Below are 15261 nucleotides of genomic sequence, written 5' to 3'. Positions count from 1 at the left end.
GGACCGGTACCAGTCCGTGGCCTGTTAGGTACAGCAGGAGGTGAGCGGCGGGCGAGTGAGCGAAGCTTCACCTGGTGTTTACAGCCGCTCCCCATCGCTCACGTTACCACCTGAGCTCCACCTCCTGTCTGATCAGCATAGGCATTAGTTTCTCAGAGAAGCACGAACCCTACTGTGGACTGAGCATACAAGGGATCTAGGTTGCGTGCTCCTTATGAGAACCTAATGCCTGATGATCTGAGGTGGAGCTGAGGCGGTGGTGCTAGTGCCGGGGAGTGGCTGCAAATACAGATCATCATTAGCAGAGAGGTTTGACTGCCCTGAGACCATAATAAATCAATTGCTTGCAGAAACACTATCAGTGAGTGGCAAGTGACAATTAAGCTGCATCTTATGGAGTAGACTGGACATAAGCAACACACTTCGGGTGTCACTGTCTCCCATCACGCCCAGATGGGACCATCTAGTTGCAGGAAAACAAGCTCAGGGCTCCCAGTGATTCTGCATTATGGTGAGTTGTATAATTATTTCATTATATATTACAATATAATAATAATAGAAATAAAGTGCACAATAAATTTAATGTGCTTGAGTCATCCCAAAACCATCCCCCACCTCCAGTCCGTAGAAACATTATCTTCCACAAAACCGGTCCCTGATGCCAAAAAGGTTGGGGACCGCTGCCCATTAGGATATTGATTGCTGGTGTTGTGTGGGGAGTGGATGAGAGCCTGAAGTCAGAGGACTGGAGATTATGAGGGGAGATCAAATTTGGACCCTAGCACAGAACACAGTATGAGTATTTCTTGTGAAGCTCATCCTTCCTTTTAGTGACTTCTGCAAATGAGAAGTTGAGGGTTTAAGAGGAAACTATAACAATAAATTGGAAGACTCTCTACAGTAAGGTTGGAAAATGAATAGTTCAAGTGCCAATACTGGAGATGTTGCATTCAAGGTAAAGGTATTGACAGTATCTCAATGATTCTGTCAACACTATAAGAATTCCAGCTGGAGATAAAGATTTGGGAAGCAACTATATATATGGTAAACTGAAGCCAAGTACTTATCTTCAGGCTCATAGAGCTCACTATCGGTATAATTCTTAAGTAATGTTAGCCAAACCTCTGCATTCCTTGGACATGATTCATCTTCTCCAAGACTGTGTAAGCGACCAGAAATAATTTTGAATGCCTACAGGTCATCATCCTAATAGCAGTTTAAATTGTTTTTCCCCATTATATCCTTTCTTTAAAATTTTTAACTTTCTAAAGTCTAAGGCTCATGATGGCATTTCTTTCTACCAGAAATTTCTGGTTTTGGACAGTTAGAGAGCCAGATACGGCTGAGAACTGTTTGACCACTAAGTTCAAATTATATCTGTCTGCAATATAAATTGTTATTGGATAAGATGCTTGCATGATTCCAGTGGCTGGAATACACATTGACTTAGGTCATTTCTGGCAGTTATTGAACTAAAGATTGAAATGAAGAGCTTGTTCATTTATCCAACAGACTAACAGTGTCACAGGGTCAAATAAAACACAACCATTCAACCTTATATTTGAATTTGTATCTTGAGAACAAGACTTAAGATGTTTTAGAGGAGAGATTCTTCTATTCAAACCTTGAGAGAACATGAATGGCCAAAACAGATGGTTCTGTTTTAACATGTGGATATGATTAATTCTGTTTAGTATTTGGGATCTATATATATAATGCCCCAAAAGGCATTTAGACATAACCTTCTTTCTGAAATAATAGGGCTGAATCAACCTGTTCAAGCCTTCCTTGGAGCTATTTTTTAGACATGGAGTTATAAAATGTAGTCAAACCTAGATATTAGGTGATAAATACAATGGGCCCAAATACATTATCCAAAACAAGTTACAGGAAACAATATTTTCTATTATGCACTAAATGGACCATTTGTCATCCAAGGACTTTGGACTGGGTGACCCGAAGAGCTATGTAGAGATATGAATAATTTCCACCAGGCACAGGACTATTCTATTAGAAAAAACTCACCCACTTAGAGATGATTCATCCAATCTAAGTGAGTGGCAGGAGAAACCTTCACTGTATGGGCTTTTGCCCTGTAGATCTGCAGTTGGCATGTTAAAAAACAATATTATCTCATTCTTTGCCATTTATATAATATGATCTTCCAATCCTGATCCCCCTGGGCCCATGTCCAGGTATTGACTTCAAGAGGGACATGTTTGTATCATTTCAAATTTGGCGTCTATGAATTCATTTTACTTTGGGAGGAATAGGTTTTTAACCATTCAAATTTGTTTTCCACGAATTAATTTTACTTAAAAAAAAAAAAGGAAAGTACCTGACGATGTCTCACAAAGGCTGAATTTGCTGTTGATTTCACCTTGACCAGCACAAATCACTACCATTGAGCATTCCTGTCGAGCACCTTAACCTCCATAACCCTGTTGCAAGAGACAGAATGAGCCCTCAGAAGTGTTTAATTAGTTAGAACTTTGCAAGGTCTTTTCCAAATCCTCTCAAGGCCCTCCCTTCCCTTCCCCATCTCCTTTTTTGAGATTGCAAGGTAGTGCTTCCAGCTTTCTGTATTTTTGAAAGAAAGCAATGAATAAACCCAAGAGTTACAGGAAATCTATGACATTGAAATCTCTGTCTCTGCACGTGGTTTTGATGTTTCCTTTTTGAACTTCAACTTGACATTGCTTCATAAGTTACATTTGCCCTTCCATTTTTTTTCTTCCTCACTCTCTTTGAAAAGTTTGGCTTAGTTGTTAATATTCCACACAGATTTCTGTAGCTTTTCTTTTTTGCTTTGTTTTCATGAACTCTGTGGGGGGTAAATATTCAGCAGGTTGAATGTGAAATCAGGCAGACAACTGCCATTAGCCTTATCAGGGTTACACATCAGATTTCCCAGGCAGAGAACTAAAAAGGTGTCTACCTTTTGAGCTCCTTTGCATTAGCAGCAGGAAGATTAAGAACAATGGTAGACTTGCAGCTCTTTCAAGGATAAAGGTCATAACCCTTCGTTCAAGTTAATACTTGTTGATGTTATAACTTTTTTGAAAGTTGACCCTTTCAGCCTCTCCGCATATGCAGCAATGCATCATCCCCATCAGTAGAGGATTTGTAAAATTGTGCTTTGCTCTTTGAAAAACATGAAATTGCTTATACATGGATAAAAGGAGAAAGCAGCATTTATTCAGGGACCTAGAGACCTCTGCTGGTTAAGTGACTTGTTAGTGTTTTTCCAGTTTCATTTATTGCTGGGAAGATAAGATAGCTTGGGCCTCCACACTAGTCATTTCCTTTTGCATTAAATTATGGATGATCAGTAGCCTCACTGAATAAAGATACTGAGGTCAAGTCAGCAAAGAGACGTGTTAAGAATATTGAGTAGCATCTTCTAATTAAATACTGATACCAGTTCTGACTATTAGGTTTACATTGGTAGGCATTATCCTATGGAAGTGCCTTGTTAGAAGATAACATTCCAGAATGACAGCTGTGCTTCTCTCCTGCATGAACTCTGTGCTGAGGGTCTTCTGCCTAAATATGTTTGCCATTATAGTTACCAATGGCACGAATTGTGCTTTAGGGAAGGCTTGGTATTGATGAAGACTTTTTAGGGAACGTAGGTTAACATTGTCTTTATCTCCCTTAAGAACAAGGAAAGAAAATATGACCTTAATTGAAGCATGAAAAATTAGGCATAATTTTGGTGGGGAGAGTGGAAGAGGGCATTGGGCAGTGTGGGAATTAAGTGCTGTCTTGAATTCCTGTGTTAGATTGTGGGCAGGACTTGATTTCCTGAGAAGGTTTTGGTAAAAACCAGGGCTCATTCAGAGATTTGGAATTCCAGGGCCATACAGTTGTGGATGACATTCTATCAATATGAAAGAAGTCAATAATAGAAAATGATGATAGCCTCGAAGGAGAAAGGAGTCACGAAAAGTATCCATATGATGTGTGTGAGAGACACCCAGAAATATAGTGCCTTAAATAAGAAGTTTATTTCTCTCACATGTATCTCTCCAAAAATAGGCAGGTGGGTCTGGTGCTGCTTTATTCCACAAGGTCATTCAAGGTCCGAGGCTGGCAGGTCAGCATTTTCATCCTACATAGCTTCATCTCTGAGCTCAAAGCTGTTTCAGTTGTTGCTTTTTCCAATCAGTGGGGAAGGCAGTGAGAGTCCAGGACAAGTATCTTTAAGTCAGTAACCTGGAAGTTGCTCGTATCACTTTCACACACACCACATATCATTGGTATGAACTTAGTCCCATGGTTACCACCAGCTGCAAAGGAATCTTGGAAATGCAGTGTGTAGCTAGAAAAAACATGAGCCCAGCTAAAAGTAGTAGGCTGGTGGTGGGAGGTTTCTCTTATTAAAAGGAAAAAAGGAAGAATAGGTATTCGGGGGGAAGGGCAGTTAATTTCACCATATGACTCAGGGTAGTGTTATTCATTCTGCCTTTAGTGATGAAAAAACCAGCCACGTGGGCTGCAAAAATACGACATTCAGAGTTGGACATAGGGTGGGTGTTTTCTAAAAGCACCCCCTGAACTTCTACCCAGCTTTGTAATTTGCATAACCTCTGGAAAAGGAATTTTATTATAAGCCTATTTTTGTCCCTTGATTGCATATGATAAACATGGATTGAACATACACTGAATGTATGTCTTTGCTTTGTGAACTGCTATAGCTCAACCTAATTGGATTCAAAAAATAAATGACATTCATGTGGCCATTGAAGAAAATGTCTTCTGGGAATGCAAAGCCAATGGAAGGCCCAAACCTACATACAGGTGGCTGAAAAATGGTGAACCACTGTTAACTCGGGTAAGCAAATGGATGATAATTGTGTCTTAATATTTACTGTAATGTTGAATGTGGTGTTGTTGCTATGGAAACAGAAAAATGACCAGTTGTCTCCAAAATAATATGCAACCCAATGCCATAAATAGTGGAAAAAGTGAAAGCGAATGCAGTTGATAAATACAAACTGTACATAAATCTGATTCTCCAGCCTTGTTCAACCTTGTTAAGCATCTATTGTTCATCTTTGGCCTTTAGAGATTAACATCTCTGGCTTTACAATTGGAAAGTTATGCTGAAGGTCTGGAACATGTAATTGTGCTAAGACACAAATTTGTGTGTACGCTAGACAAGAATGAGTGAGTAACACCTTTCAGCATCCAAATTCTCCCCTTCAGTGTGGTTTTATTATCGTCTTCCGTCTGAGGAGACTAGTGGACAAATGGTCCAGTACGTTCACCAGCAGAATGCCCACTCTGCCTCAGACGTTTAGCAATGCCACATGCAAGCTCGAGACAAACACCTCTAATGCAACAGAAATAGAAGAAAAACTAAAAGTGATGAGTGAGGCCGGAGGCACCAGCCTATAGGCCCTGAAGCAGGCAGTAGTAGCTGAGAGCTCAGGTATTAAAAAATCCTCTCTGGAGACAAGGGTACAATATCCTTGTAGCTAAGGCTTAAGTGCAAAAGCACACAAACTGCTGCCTGGCTTAATAGGACTCTGTGACGTAAGAGAGGTAGAAGGTACCAGGTTATGCCCCCCACTGGCCCTGGACGGGAATTGCAGTAGCCCCAGCATCCTCCCAGATCAGGACCTGAGAGAAGCCATGAGTAGTTCTGCTTCTGGACCAGCGGCCCAGGGGTTGAGGTGGAGGCAACCACAAAACTGCTAAATAGAGGGGAAAAGACAGACAAAAATAGCTCCTTTTCAAAATAAGCCTGCACACCAATATTCCAAACCATATGCAAAAAAAATTTTTTTAGAAAGATAGCCAACCTGGAGGAGAGTCTAACGCAGAAATCGGAATAAGTCTGTTAAGGATGCTCAAAGAGATAACTGAAGGAATAATGCCCATAAAAATAAGTGAAGGTGGGACCTTAGAATGAGGAACAATTGTGTCCAGTTTAATTTTCCTGATGTATTTTCCTAGTGAAGTCAAATGTTCGCTGAAAGTTGACATTTTCTTCAGGCCCCAAGTTGAGAGCCAGTTTTTTTGTGCTCAGGTTTCCTCCCCCGTCAGCCCCCAGAGAAGAGCAACTGCTCTGAGCGCTGGCCGGGACGTCAGTGTGGTGTGTGCAGCCGCAGAAACGGGCTGCTGTGATGAGCCTGGTCCACAGCCTGCCACCCACACCTCTGCCTGTCACTGCTGGACTCTTTTTGGTCCCATGATTCTCTCAATTCTAAAAGCCAAACTCAAATCGCTAGAGTGTAAGTACCCAGGTAACTGGCATTTTCTTCCCTTTATTTAATGTGAGAGAACATGGATGCTGAGAGTTGATCAAAGCCTAATATGGAGTCCACCCAACTAAATCACAACCCCAGAGCAACCGGAAAACCAGTAGGTCTTTATATATTTTACTTTCTTAAATGGCAGGTCTCCTGGAGAAGAGGAGATCCTTTTGGGTACTTATAAAAATTGACCCCTCAAGTTACGTAGCGTCAGGCTGATGAATGAGGATGGTCTATTGTTGCATACACTAACTTTGCTTTCTTCAGATTGGCTACCAGCAGATGGTCCTAAGCTTAGATCATGCCACCGATAGCAATTGAGTAAGGGAACATTAAATTATTAATACCTACTCTTTTTCTTAGTAAATTTCAGCTGACATTAAATATTTGTCTCTGCTTCATCCAAGAAGATTACAATCCTATTAACCTTCAAAGTGTTGCCTGATCATAATCTGAGTGTTTTAACTACTCTAAACGGTAAACTTACTTGTATTTCCCACTCCTCACCCACAGTTAGCACAAAGCCTTGGAGTAAAAAAAGCATTGTAAATTTCAACTTCATCAATTTAGAGGGGATATTAATCTGAATGGTTTCACTATTAAACCAATGAGAGCTCAAGAGAGTCCTACAATTTAAATTCCATTTACCAACTGATGTACGGGTTGTTCCATTTAGCATCTGACCTGCCACAAATTTAGTTGACAGATAAATAGATCATGGTATGTAAATTGCTTATGTGATAGCTATTTTCTTCCCATTAAGCCCCTTTGATATAACATGCAGCAAAATTGCCTTAGGGTCTCAGTTGTAGAAGGTCATTGTTTTGTGTTCCTCTTTTCTTTCACAGGATAGAATTCATATCGAGCAAGGAACACTCAACATAACAATAGTGAACCTCTCAGACGCTGGCATGTATCAGTGTGTGGCAGAAAATAAACATGGAGTTATCTTTTCCAGCGCAGAGCTTAGTGTTATAGGTGAGTCTTTATACTGGAAAGAAAAAAAGTAAAAACTCTTAAAATCACTAAACTACCATGTCCTCTGCCAAACATAAGCGTTCAATCCAAGAAAAAGGGGTGAAGAAATCTTTATACCGAAGATATCGCTCGAGAAACAAGGAATGCATTCTGCAAGCATTAAGAAGAGACCACTTTCTAAATCAGTTTCTCCTGGTGCTTACAATGGGTGACGCAGTTCCCTTGGCGCTCATTTTTATTCCTCTATCAGCCCCTCTTCTAAATTGAGTGAAGTTTATGAAATGCTTTTGCGTCTGTTGCTATCACTCTGATTGGGCTTGGAGAGAGGAAGAGCTGACTTGGTGTGGAAAGGTGTATTTGAACAGCCAGCAAAGTGCATCTTGTTCTTTCACCTCTGAATTTTCCAGGCTATGCCCTGGTGGTCTGCCCCTCCAGCTCCATTTTTCACCATGTGCCCCTTTCCTTCTGCTCTTCAGCAATGCTGAGCTTTCCGTGCTGCATGTTCACCACCCTCCCTTCCCCCACAGGCCACTGGTCCACACTGTTTCCTCTACCTAGAGTGCTTTTCTGTCCCCTCTTCATGTATCATGCTACCGTTGCATTTTACCTTTGCTTATGTGATTTTTTTCTGTCTTTTTCTCTAACTGCCCTTTAACTTCCCCATGATGTCATGGACCATATTTGGTTTAACTCATCATTTAATCCTCAGGACTTAATACAATGTTGAAGCACAAAGTATGTGCTCAATAAATAATGAATGAATGTAAGGATGAATGACTGTACTAAGTGATGAAGGAGTTGAGAGACTGTTAAAAAAATGAATTAATGAGTTAAGTAAATCATTGAAAACACAAGTTAAGTGATTTAACAAACCTATGGGCATTAAAAACAAACAAACAAACAAACAAACAAGCAAACAAGAACTCCAGGCCATCAACTTGCATTTGTCTTGTAGAAAAATCTTGACTCTGACTTCAGAATTTATCTTAAATGTCTAAGCAGCAGTTCTTCATAGAGAGAACATAATAGAAAGATTATAAATAAGAGAAAGGCAGCACACAAAGGGAGCTGATTCCATAAGCCCTGATAATTTTCCCAGATTCAGAGACCTGACTTGCCCTTCTCTAAAGCACTTCTTGGTGCCTGGCCTGTAGATCTGACATGCATAAGTAGTTGCTGCCTAATTGAATGTCCTTCCACCCTGTGCAAGGTAAAAACGGATGAAAAAGCTTCCGTAATTGTTGTTCTCACCAAATTCTTTACTTGAGCCAACATCCCATCAAAGACAAGAATTTGTGAGAGTTCACGAGGCTGCTGTCTTTCTCAAAGAGGCCTAGGAGAATTCTTTTCTCCCGGAGTCATCATCAGCTTGGCTTGGCCTACTGTAAGGATGACCTAAACACACATACCTCCCACCCTATAAATATTGAGAACAATAATTCCAGCTTCTTCCAGGACAAGTACAGTGATCCCACCGTGGCCAGATGGGCTCTGATTATTGGTAGTTAGAGCCGACTCTTGTGGAGCGCAGTTCATGAAGGTAGATTGCTTTGGATGTTCTGCAGAAAGAAGTGTGTTCTCTATTAAACACTATGTCAGCTGGTTAGAAGAACAGCTAAAACTGAGGGTGTGTGACCTAAGAAATGAATCACATAGTCCTGAAACCTTCTAAGTGAGTGCTGGCCAATTGCTAAGTCTGGGGACGCCGTGATAATTTTAAAAGATTTTGTAGGTCCCTTAGTTAAAATGAGAAAATTTGACAGTAACAGATGACTGGAAATCATGGGACATAGTCATGGGATAAAGATAGAGGATGACTAAAGTCTCAAAAGCAGAGCCAAAAGTGAGAAAGGCTGTTAAATGATTTTTATCAAGAGCACGTACCCACAGCTGAACATAACAGTATGTAGAGATGTGTATGTGTGTATACATCCATCTCTATATATCCATGTCTATATCTATCTCTATATATGTATGTTAGGATTTACATTTATACATCCCAAGATCCTCACCAGATCCTTTCCATTCCCCCTACCCAGGGTTCAAGGCCTGTGAGGTGGTAATCACAGCGTCAACTCTTACATTCAGAGGTTTATTTCAAATCATTTCCAGTTAGAACTAATTCCAAATGAATTCTTGATCTGAGTCCTTTCTTAAGTCCCTTGAGATCAGCAAGCAAGATTAGTAAAGATAAGATAAAAATGCCTGAGACGTTATTTAACCCTCCTGATTTCAACCTTGTTGAGTATGAGAACAGTAAGGCATGTCAGTAAATGATACAGGCCAAACAAGTGGTGAAAATAGTAAGTCTTCCAGAAATTCAGGAAAGAGTTTAGCTAATGGACTGGGCTGTAGTCAGGTGAGCTTTGAAAAATAATTTTTGTACAGGCAAAAAAAAAAAAAAAGAAAAGGACCAGGAACATTGCAGAATAGAGTGAGATGGCCTGAACAAAGGTTCAAAGTTATAAAACATCTGGATAGTTTCTTGCCCACAGAGAATCCTGAATGTTTTTCAGAATTTTTGATTCAAATACATAAAGCGTACAGGCAAACTTTAAACTTGAAAGAGAAAGATGGAAAAGTTAATTAATGGCCAATTTTAGAGGATCTTAAACAACAAGCTTAGAAGTTCCCTCTTTAATAACCCATTTTTCCTGCCCAAAAAAAAAAAAAAAAAAATCACGCTAGTATATTCCAGTTGACTTGAAGGGCAGTTAAGTATTGAATGGGTGAATCCTAGAGTCCATCTGAAGTGAAGGAGGGAGAAGACATTTGACTATTTAAAAATACACATAAATTAATATTGGTTAACTTGGGTAACCTCTAATACGATTGTGTTTCACAAGTCACTTTGTTTCTTGTCGAATGGTAATAGTTTGACTCTTATGGATCAAATAACTGAGTAGTTATTACCTGTATTAAAATCTTAGAGAGGTTGAATTGAACAAAGAAACAAAATGAAAACAAGATACTTCAGTATGAGGAAGAAAAAATGGAGGTTGGTTCCAGCTATCGATCAAATTTCAGCATCCTCCAGTGCTAGAGAGGAGATTCCCTTTCATGCTGGGTAATAGCCCTAAAGTCATGAGTAAGAGATGGCTAGGAAGCATATATTTAATAAGCTTTTCCCTTGGTCTTGTTTTATGTGTTCTGTCTGTGTACTTAATGTATATGTAACGTATCTATAATTAATGGATTGAAACTGCTAAATAATTAACCTAGGTGCTGGGTGATTTACTCACCAGGTGGGTGAATGCCATAGAGAGACTTTTACCTTGAGGTCAGTATATTAGAGTAGGCCTGGTATGAGTACATCAAATAGAAATGTCCTTGTTTGTGACTGACCTATTGCAATTGATAGTTTATTATTCCTCAAGGCAACTGTTCCCAGACTTTTTCTCCTGTGTTAGCCTAGGTCATGGATGAGATTCACTCGTGTGACATATGCTCGTGGGCATCCCTGGGGTGCTACACAATTCCCTGGGTCATATCATCATTGCATCGCTCTCTCCACTCATGAAGGCATGTTGGAGTTAGAGTGAATAGACTCTTATAATCTTGGGGAAATTTGAGTCTTTTATAAAAAATATAATTAAAAAAACCAAACTAGGTATTTTATTGATTTAAAAGTAACTTTTCTAATGAAATATTTCTATTCGTGTTTAATGTTTGTGTCCACTTAGGTAGATGATCATATTGGTACTAGGGAATGCTGACTGAATTGCTAAACTTGAAATTTTCTGTGCTGCTCCAACAGAATACTAATGTCATTCTGTATATAATCGTGTGGTAAAGATAGAGGATGCCTAAGCCCTCAAAAGCAGAGGCAGGGATTCAGGTACCTATGAGTCACTGGAGGAGTGTCCTCTGCGAAAAACCTGGAAGAGAATGCAAGCTAGGGAGGGCATGGAGGGTAGCTGAGCAGGGACATGGTCTCAGGTGAAGTCTCGCCTATATCGCATCCTGGAGGGAGATGTCTAGAGTATAAACTGCATCTCAGAGCTATTCCCACCTGAGGCAAGGAGGCTGGCCTTTTAAAAAAATCTCTGTATCAGTTATTCATTGGACTGCCCTTTAGGTGGTGGTAGCAATGGCAGGGCAGCTGGAGCAAAACCTCCCAGTCAATTTCCCAGAGAAGGGGGCAGCTGGAGGTGGTAGACAACCAATGCTTGCAGCAGCTGGGGCCAGAAAAAAGAATCTGAGTGAGGGTACCAACAATTCTGTACAGAAGACAAGTGATTTGCTAGAGCAAGATGCTTGGGTACTGGGTCCAGTTTACCTGGGTCATAACCAGCAGTGTCACTAGAGTATCTCTGATTTTGAAATGGGATGAACTATCCCAAAGAGCAAGTGGGTGTCTTCACATTCAGGTGGTCTTGAATGTGACCTGACTTTGCCAAGACTGTATAAGGGATAGAAGTAGCTTCGCCCTGAGGAGTTTCCGTCTGATGGTTCAGGACCGTGGGGATTCTCCTGGCCCATGTGGTGGAGAGCATCTCCTGGCCCGTGTGGTCGAGAATGTCCTGGCAGGACATTCCAATGCCATTAAGGAACTGATGGTCCAATTAAAGTGAGGTGCAGGCTTGAGCAATTATCTGGTTAATTTGGCATTTGTCCAAATGATTGGCTCACAAATTAGAAAAACATTAAGGCTAAACTAAAAGTGATTTCACAGGGACTTCCACAAGTGCTCATCTGCATCTAAGTCTGATTTCTCAACTGCCTCGTTGAGCCAGATTACAAAATCGTCAAACGTGTTGAGTGTGATCAGCATCCAATGAGAGGACGGACGCCTTTCTTACCCAAATGTCATCTAGGCAGGAGCTTTGCATAACTCGTCACGAAGAGGGGAAGCTATGCACTTGGATCTCAAATGCAAATCTGGTATCTTTTAACAAGTTGCTAAGCCTACATTTATCAGTAAAATGAGGGTGCTACTCCTCACTGTCAAAACTAAAAGAGATCACATGTGAAAACTTCTTGCAAATCTAAAAGTGTAGCAATATAGTAAGATGTGTTTTGTTTGTTTGTTTGTTGCTGTTTTTAACTAGTATCCATACCAAAAGCTTATAATGTAGACAGCTGCACAGTCACCAGAAAACCCCATTTCAGTGGTTCTCAAATTGTGCTGCATATGACAGCCATCTGGGGAGTTCTTTAAGAGCCCAATACTCTACCATCCTCCCTACCAACTAATTCAATCCCTGGGCCTGGGACCCCGGGGCCCTTTATTCCTTAAAGCCACCCAGGTGTGATTCCAATGGACAGCACAGTTTGGGAACTACTGCTGTAATTGATCAGATCAGAAGGTAATTAAGTTTTCCCATGGTATTGATTCTCAAACTTTACCACGCATCAGAATCACTTGGAGGACTTGTTAAAACACAGCTTGCTGAGCGCTACCTCCTGAGTTTCTGACACAGTAGTTCTGGGGTGGGGCCTGAGGATGTGCATTTCTAACAAGTTCCCAGGTGATGCTGACGCCGCTGGTCCAATGCCGCACTTGGAGAACCACGATCCTAAGATAGGAAGTCTAGCCTGAACAGAGGGTTTTTTGTTGTTGTTGTTGTTTGTTTGTTTAAGTTGAATATGGTCTACCTGGCAAACCTTCTGATTTGGATCAGGACTCTGAAACTGAAGTCCTTCTGCAGAAGAGAAATATCAAGCATCAGAGATTCCAACCATGTCTTAAAGGCCCCATTTTACCAAGATGGTGAGTTAGAATTAGGCCCACAGAGTGACTTTGGCTGCCATGTGAGGATATACTTAGATGTTCTTGGCGTCTCCCTTCTGTGGCTTAAAGCCAACTGAAGGGAGACTTTGAAATCTGAAGGATAAATATTATGACAATTCCTTATGTCATTTCCCCCAAAGAAATGCCTTCAGCGAGTTAGAGTTTAAAATATAACTCAGGAATGCAGCCCAAGGCATCACTGAGTCTTAATCCCATGTACTGTTGGCCTACTGCATCTGCAAATTCAGTGTTGTTGGATTCAACCAACTGTAGATTTCGGAAGCTATGGATATGGAGCGCCGGATGTACTATCCTTCCACCAAAGTCTGAGTTTTCTGTAAAAGTGCTATGAAGGCATTATCCATTCCAAAGTCCTTAGTCCTTTACATAAAGGGATTTCCAATAAATTGTTAAGGTGTAGAGTCAGGAGGAAAGTTTGTCTTCTAAAAAATTATATGGTTTGGTTTGGTTTGGTTTACTGTTTTTGTTTGTTTTTTATTAGTTAGAAAGAAATATATTCTTTTTCCCTCTGCCCATCACGTTGACTTGTCTGTTTTGGCTTCAGAGTAGCTCACTTTATTGTACTAAGTCTAGTAAGATAGTTTCCTACCTTTCCTATGTTTGACATCAGCCATATTTTAAATGTATTTATTACTTTATGTCTTTTACCGTTATCTGCTGCAAGTCTCTATGAATTACTGAATAAATAAATAAATGAAATATTTTTTCTCTCCACTACTTTCTGGCAGCAAATTGATTCTCTTTTAGTAGCCTGACCCAGGGAGTATTAGAATTGGTGTTCACAAAGATTTAGCAGTGAGTTTCAAACTTTGATGCATTTTTAAACTACTTGGGGGTCTTGTTAAACTCAGATTCTGATTTCAGATCTGGGGTGGGGCCTGAGAGTCTGCATTTTTAACAAGCTCCCAGGTGATCACCAATGCTTCTGCTCTGAGGATCACTGTTTTAGTGGCAAAAGTAGTAAAATTTAAATTATCAGGTCCCCTTTCGTGGTGGGTAGAGTTGAGGAGGTCCTCCAAGTGATTCTTATGATCAGTTAAATTTAGGTGCCCTCATCTAAGATCTGCTCTATAGAACCCTTTGTTATCCACTCTTAAGCCATCCCAGCGGAGTAGCTAACTTGTAAAAGCAAGTAGGAGTTGGAGGGAGGAATAAAGATTTGTTGGTATAACCACTCTACTTCCAATTAATCCATGCTTCCATGATTGAACCTAGTATTGACAAAAGCTCTATTAATCATGTGAGACAATTTCTTCTAGAAACAGAGCGTTTGTACCAACAACATTCCAGCTTTTTTTTCCCAACTTGAGCAGACATTGGCTCTTCTAGGCTCCTGAAGAAATTCATTTGTACTTAGTATGAGGCACGTTGCTTTTAATAAAGCCTTTTGAATGTGGTTGAAAATAAGCATAGCGCAAAGGCAAAAAAAAAAAAAAAAAAAAGCAACAAACAAAAAAACAAAACAAAAAACTCCTTCAGTTAAGTGCCTTATTGAAGGAACATGATAAGCAAGAGATCAGTCACTGCTGGGCTATATAAACATCGCTTGTCCACGTTGCAGTATGTTTCTCTTGAGCCCGCATGTCTAGGTCAGGGCACGTGTAGCTGAAGCCCTTAAAACTGCTGTGTTATTGTCACTCACGAAGTGTCAGGATACAGATTCTTTAAACAGAATGAACCAATCAAAGGAATTGGAAGGCAATTGAAGTTCCCGTCTTCTCACCACTGAGTTGTCTGGGAGTACCTGGGAGGAAAGGGGAGACAGTTGTGTTGCCTCAGAGAAAGACCCAAACCTGGGGAAAGCTGAACTCCCAGGGCCCACTTGCCCTGTAACCTTCCCCTAAGTATGTGCTTTAGGGAAGCAGGGAAATGATATTATGTGCCGGAACTAGTTCATATTGGTAGGAGCTGAGTTTATGTATCCTTCTCAGTTCAGCGTTCAGTGACTTCTTGTTGGTAGCCTGAACTAAGCACTGATGGGAGTATTTGGACCACAGAAATTGGCAAGCACCGAAAACCAAGTTCTTTGGTGTTTTGTTTTGCTTGGAGAGCCAGTTGTTAAACATCTACCATCACACCAGTTCACGTGGTGTGAGAATACAGCCAGCACTCTGCATCCGCCAGTTATGGGGAGCTGGCTGTATTCCTTGCACTATGCTATTCAAATGAGGGACTATAGTATCTGTGGATTTTGGTACCTTCAGGGTCCTGGAGCCAATCTCCCTGTGGATAGCAGATGCCAAGGGACAACCGTATCAACAGCCC

The 15261-nt window shown here is 40.6% G+C and overlaps 1 protein-coding gene across 12 annotated transcripts in view; it reads left to right on the top strand.

Annotated features, from left to right (window-relative positions):
* CNTN4 (contactin 4) overlaps positions 1 to 15261 on the top strand; it is a 956080-nt gene that overhangs the window by 789095 nt on the left and 151724 nt on the right. For all 12 annotated transcript variants that reach the window (XM_068558505.1, XM_068558506.1, XM_068558508.1 and 9 more), the window contains 2 exons: positions 4701 to 4837; positions 7112 to 7241. In XM_068558505.1, coding sequence (XP_068414606.1) covers positions 4701 to 4837; positions 7112 to 7241 — 267 coding nt within the window. The remainder of the gene's footprint in view (positions 1 to 4700; positions 4838 to 7111; positions 7242 to 15261) is intronic.

Source organism: Eschrichtius robustus, chromosome 12, assembly GCF_028021215.1.
Source record: "Eschrichtius robustus isolate mEscRob2 chromosome 12, mEscRob2.pri, whole genome shotgun sequence".
Classification (NCBI taxonomy): domain Eukaryota; kingdom Metazoa; phylum Chordata; class Mammalia; order Artiodactyla; family Eschrichtiidae; genus Eschrichtius; species Eschrichtius robustus.
This window is presented reverse-complemented; position numbering and strand designations above follow the sequence as displayed.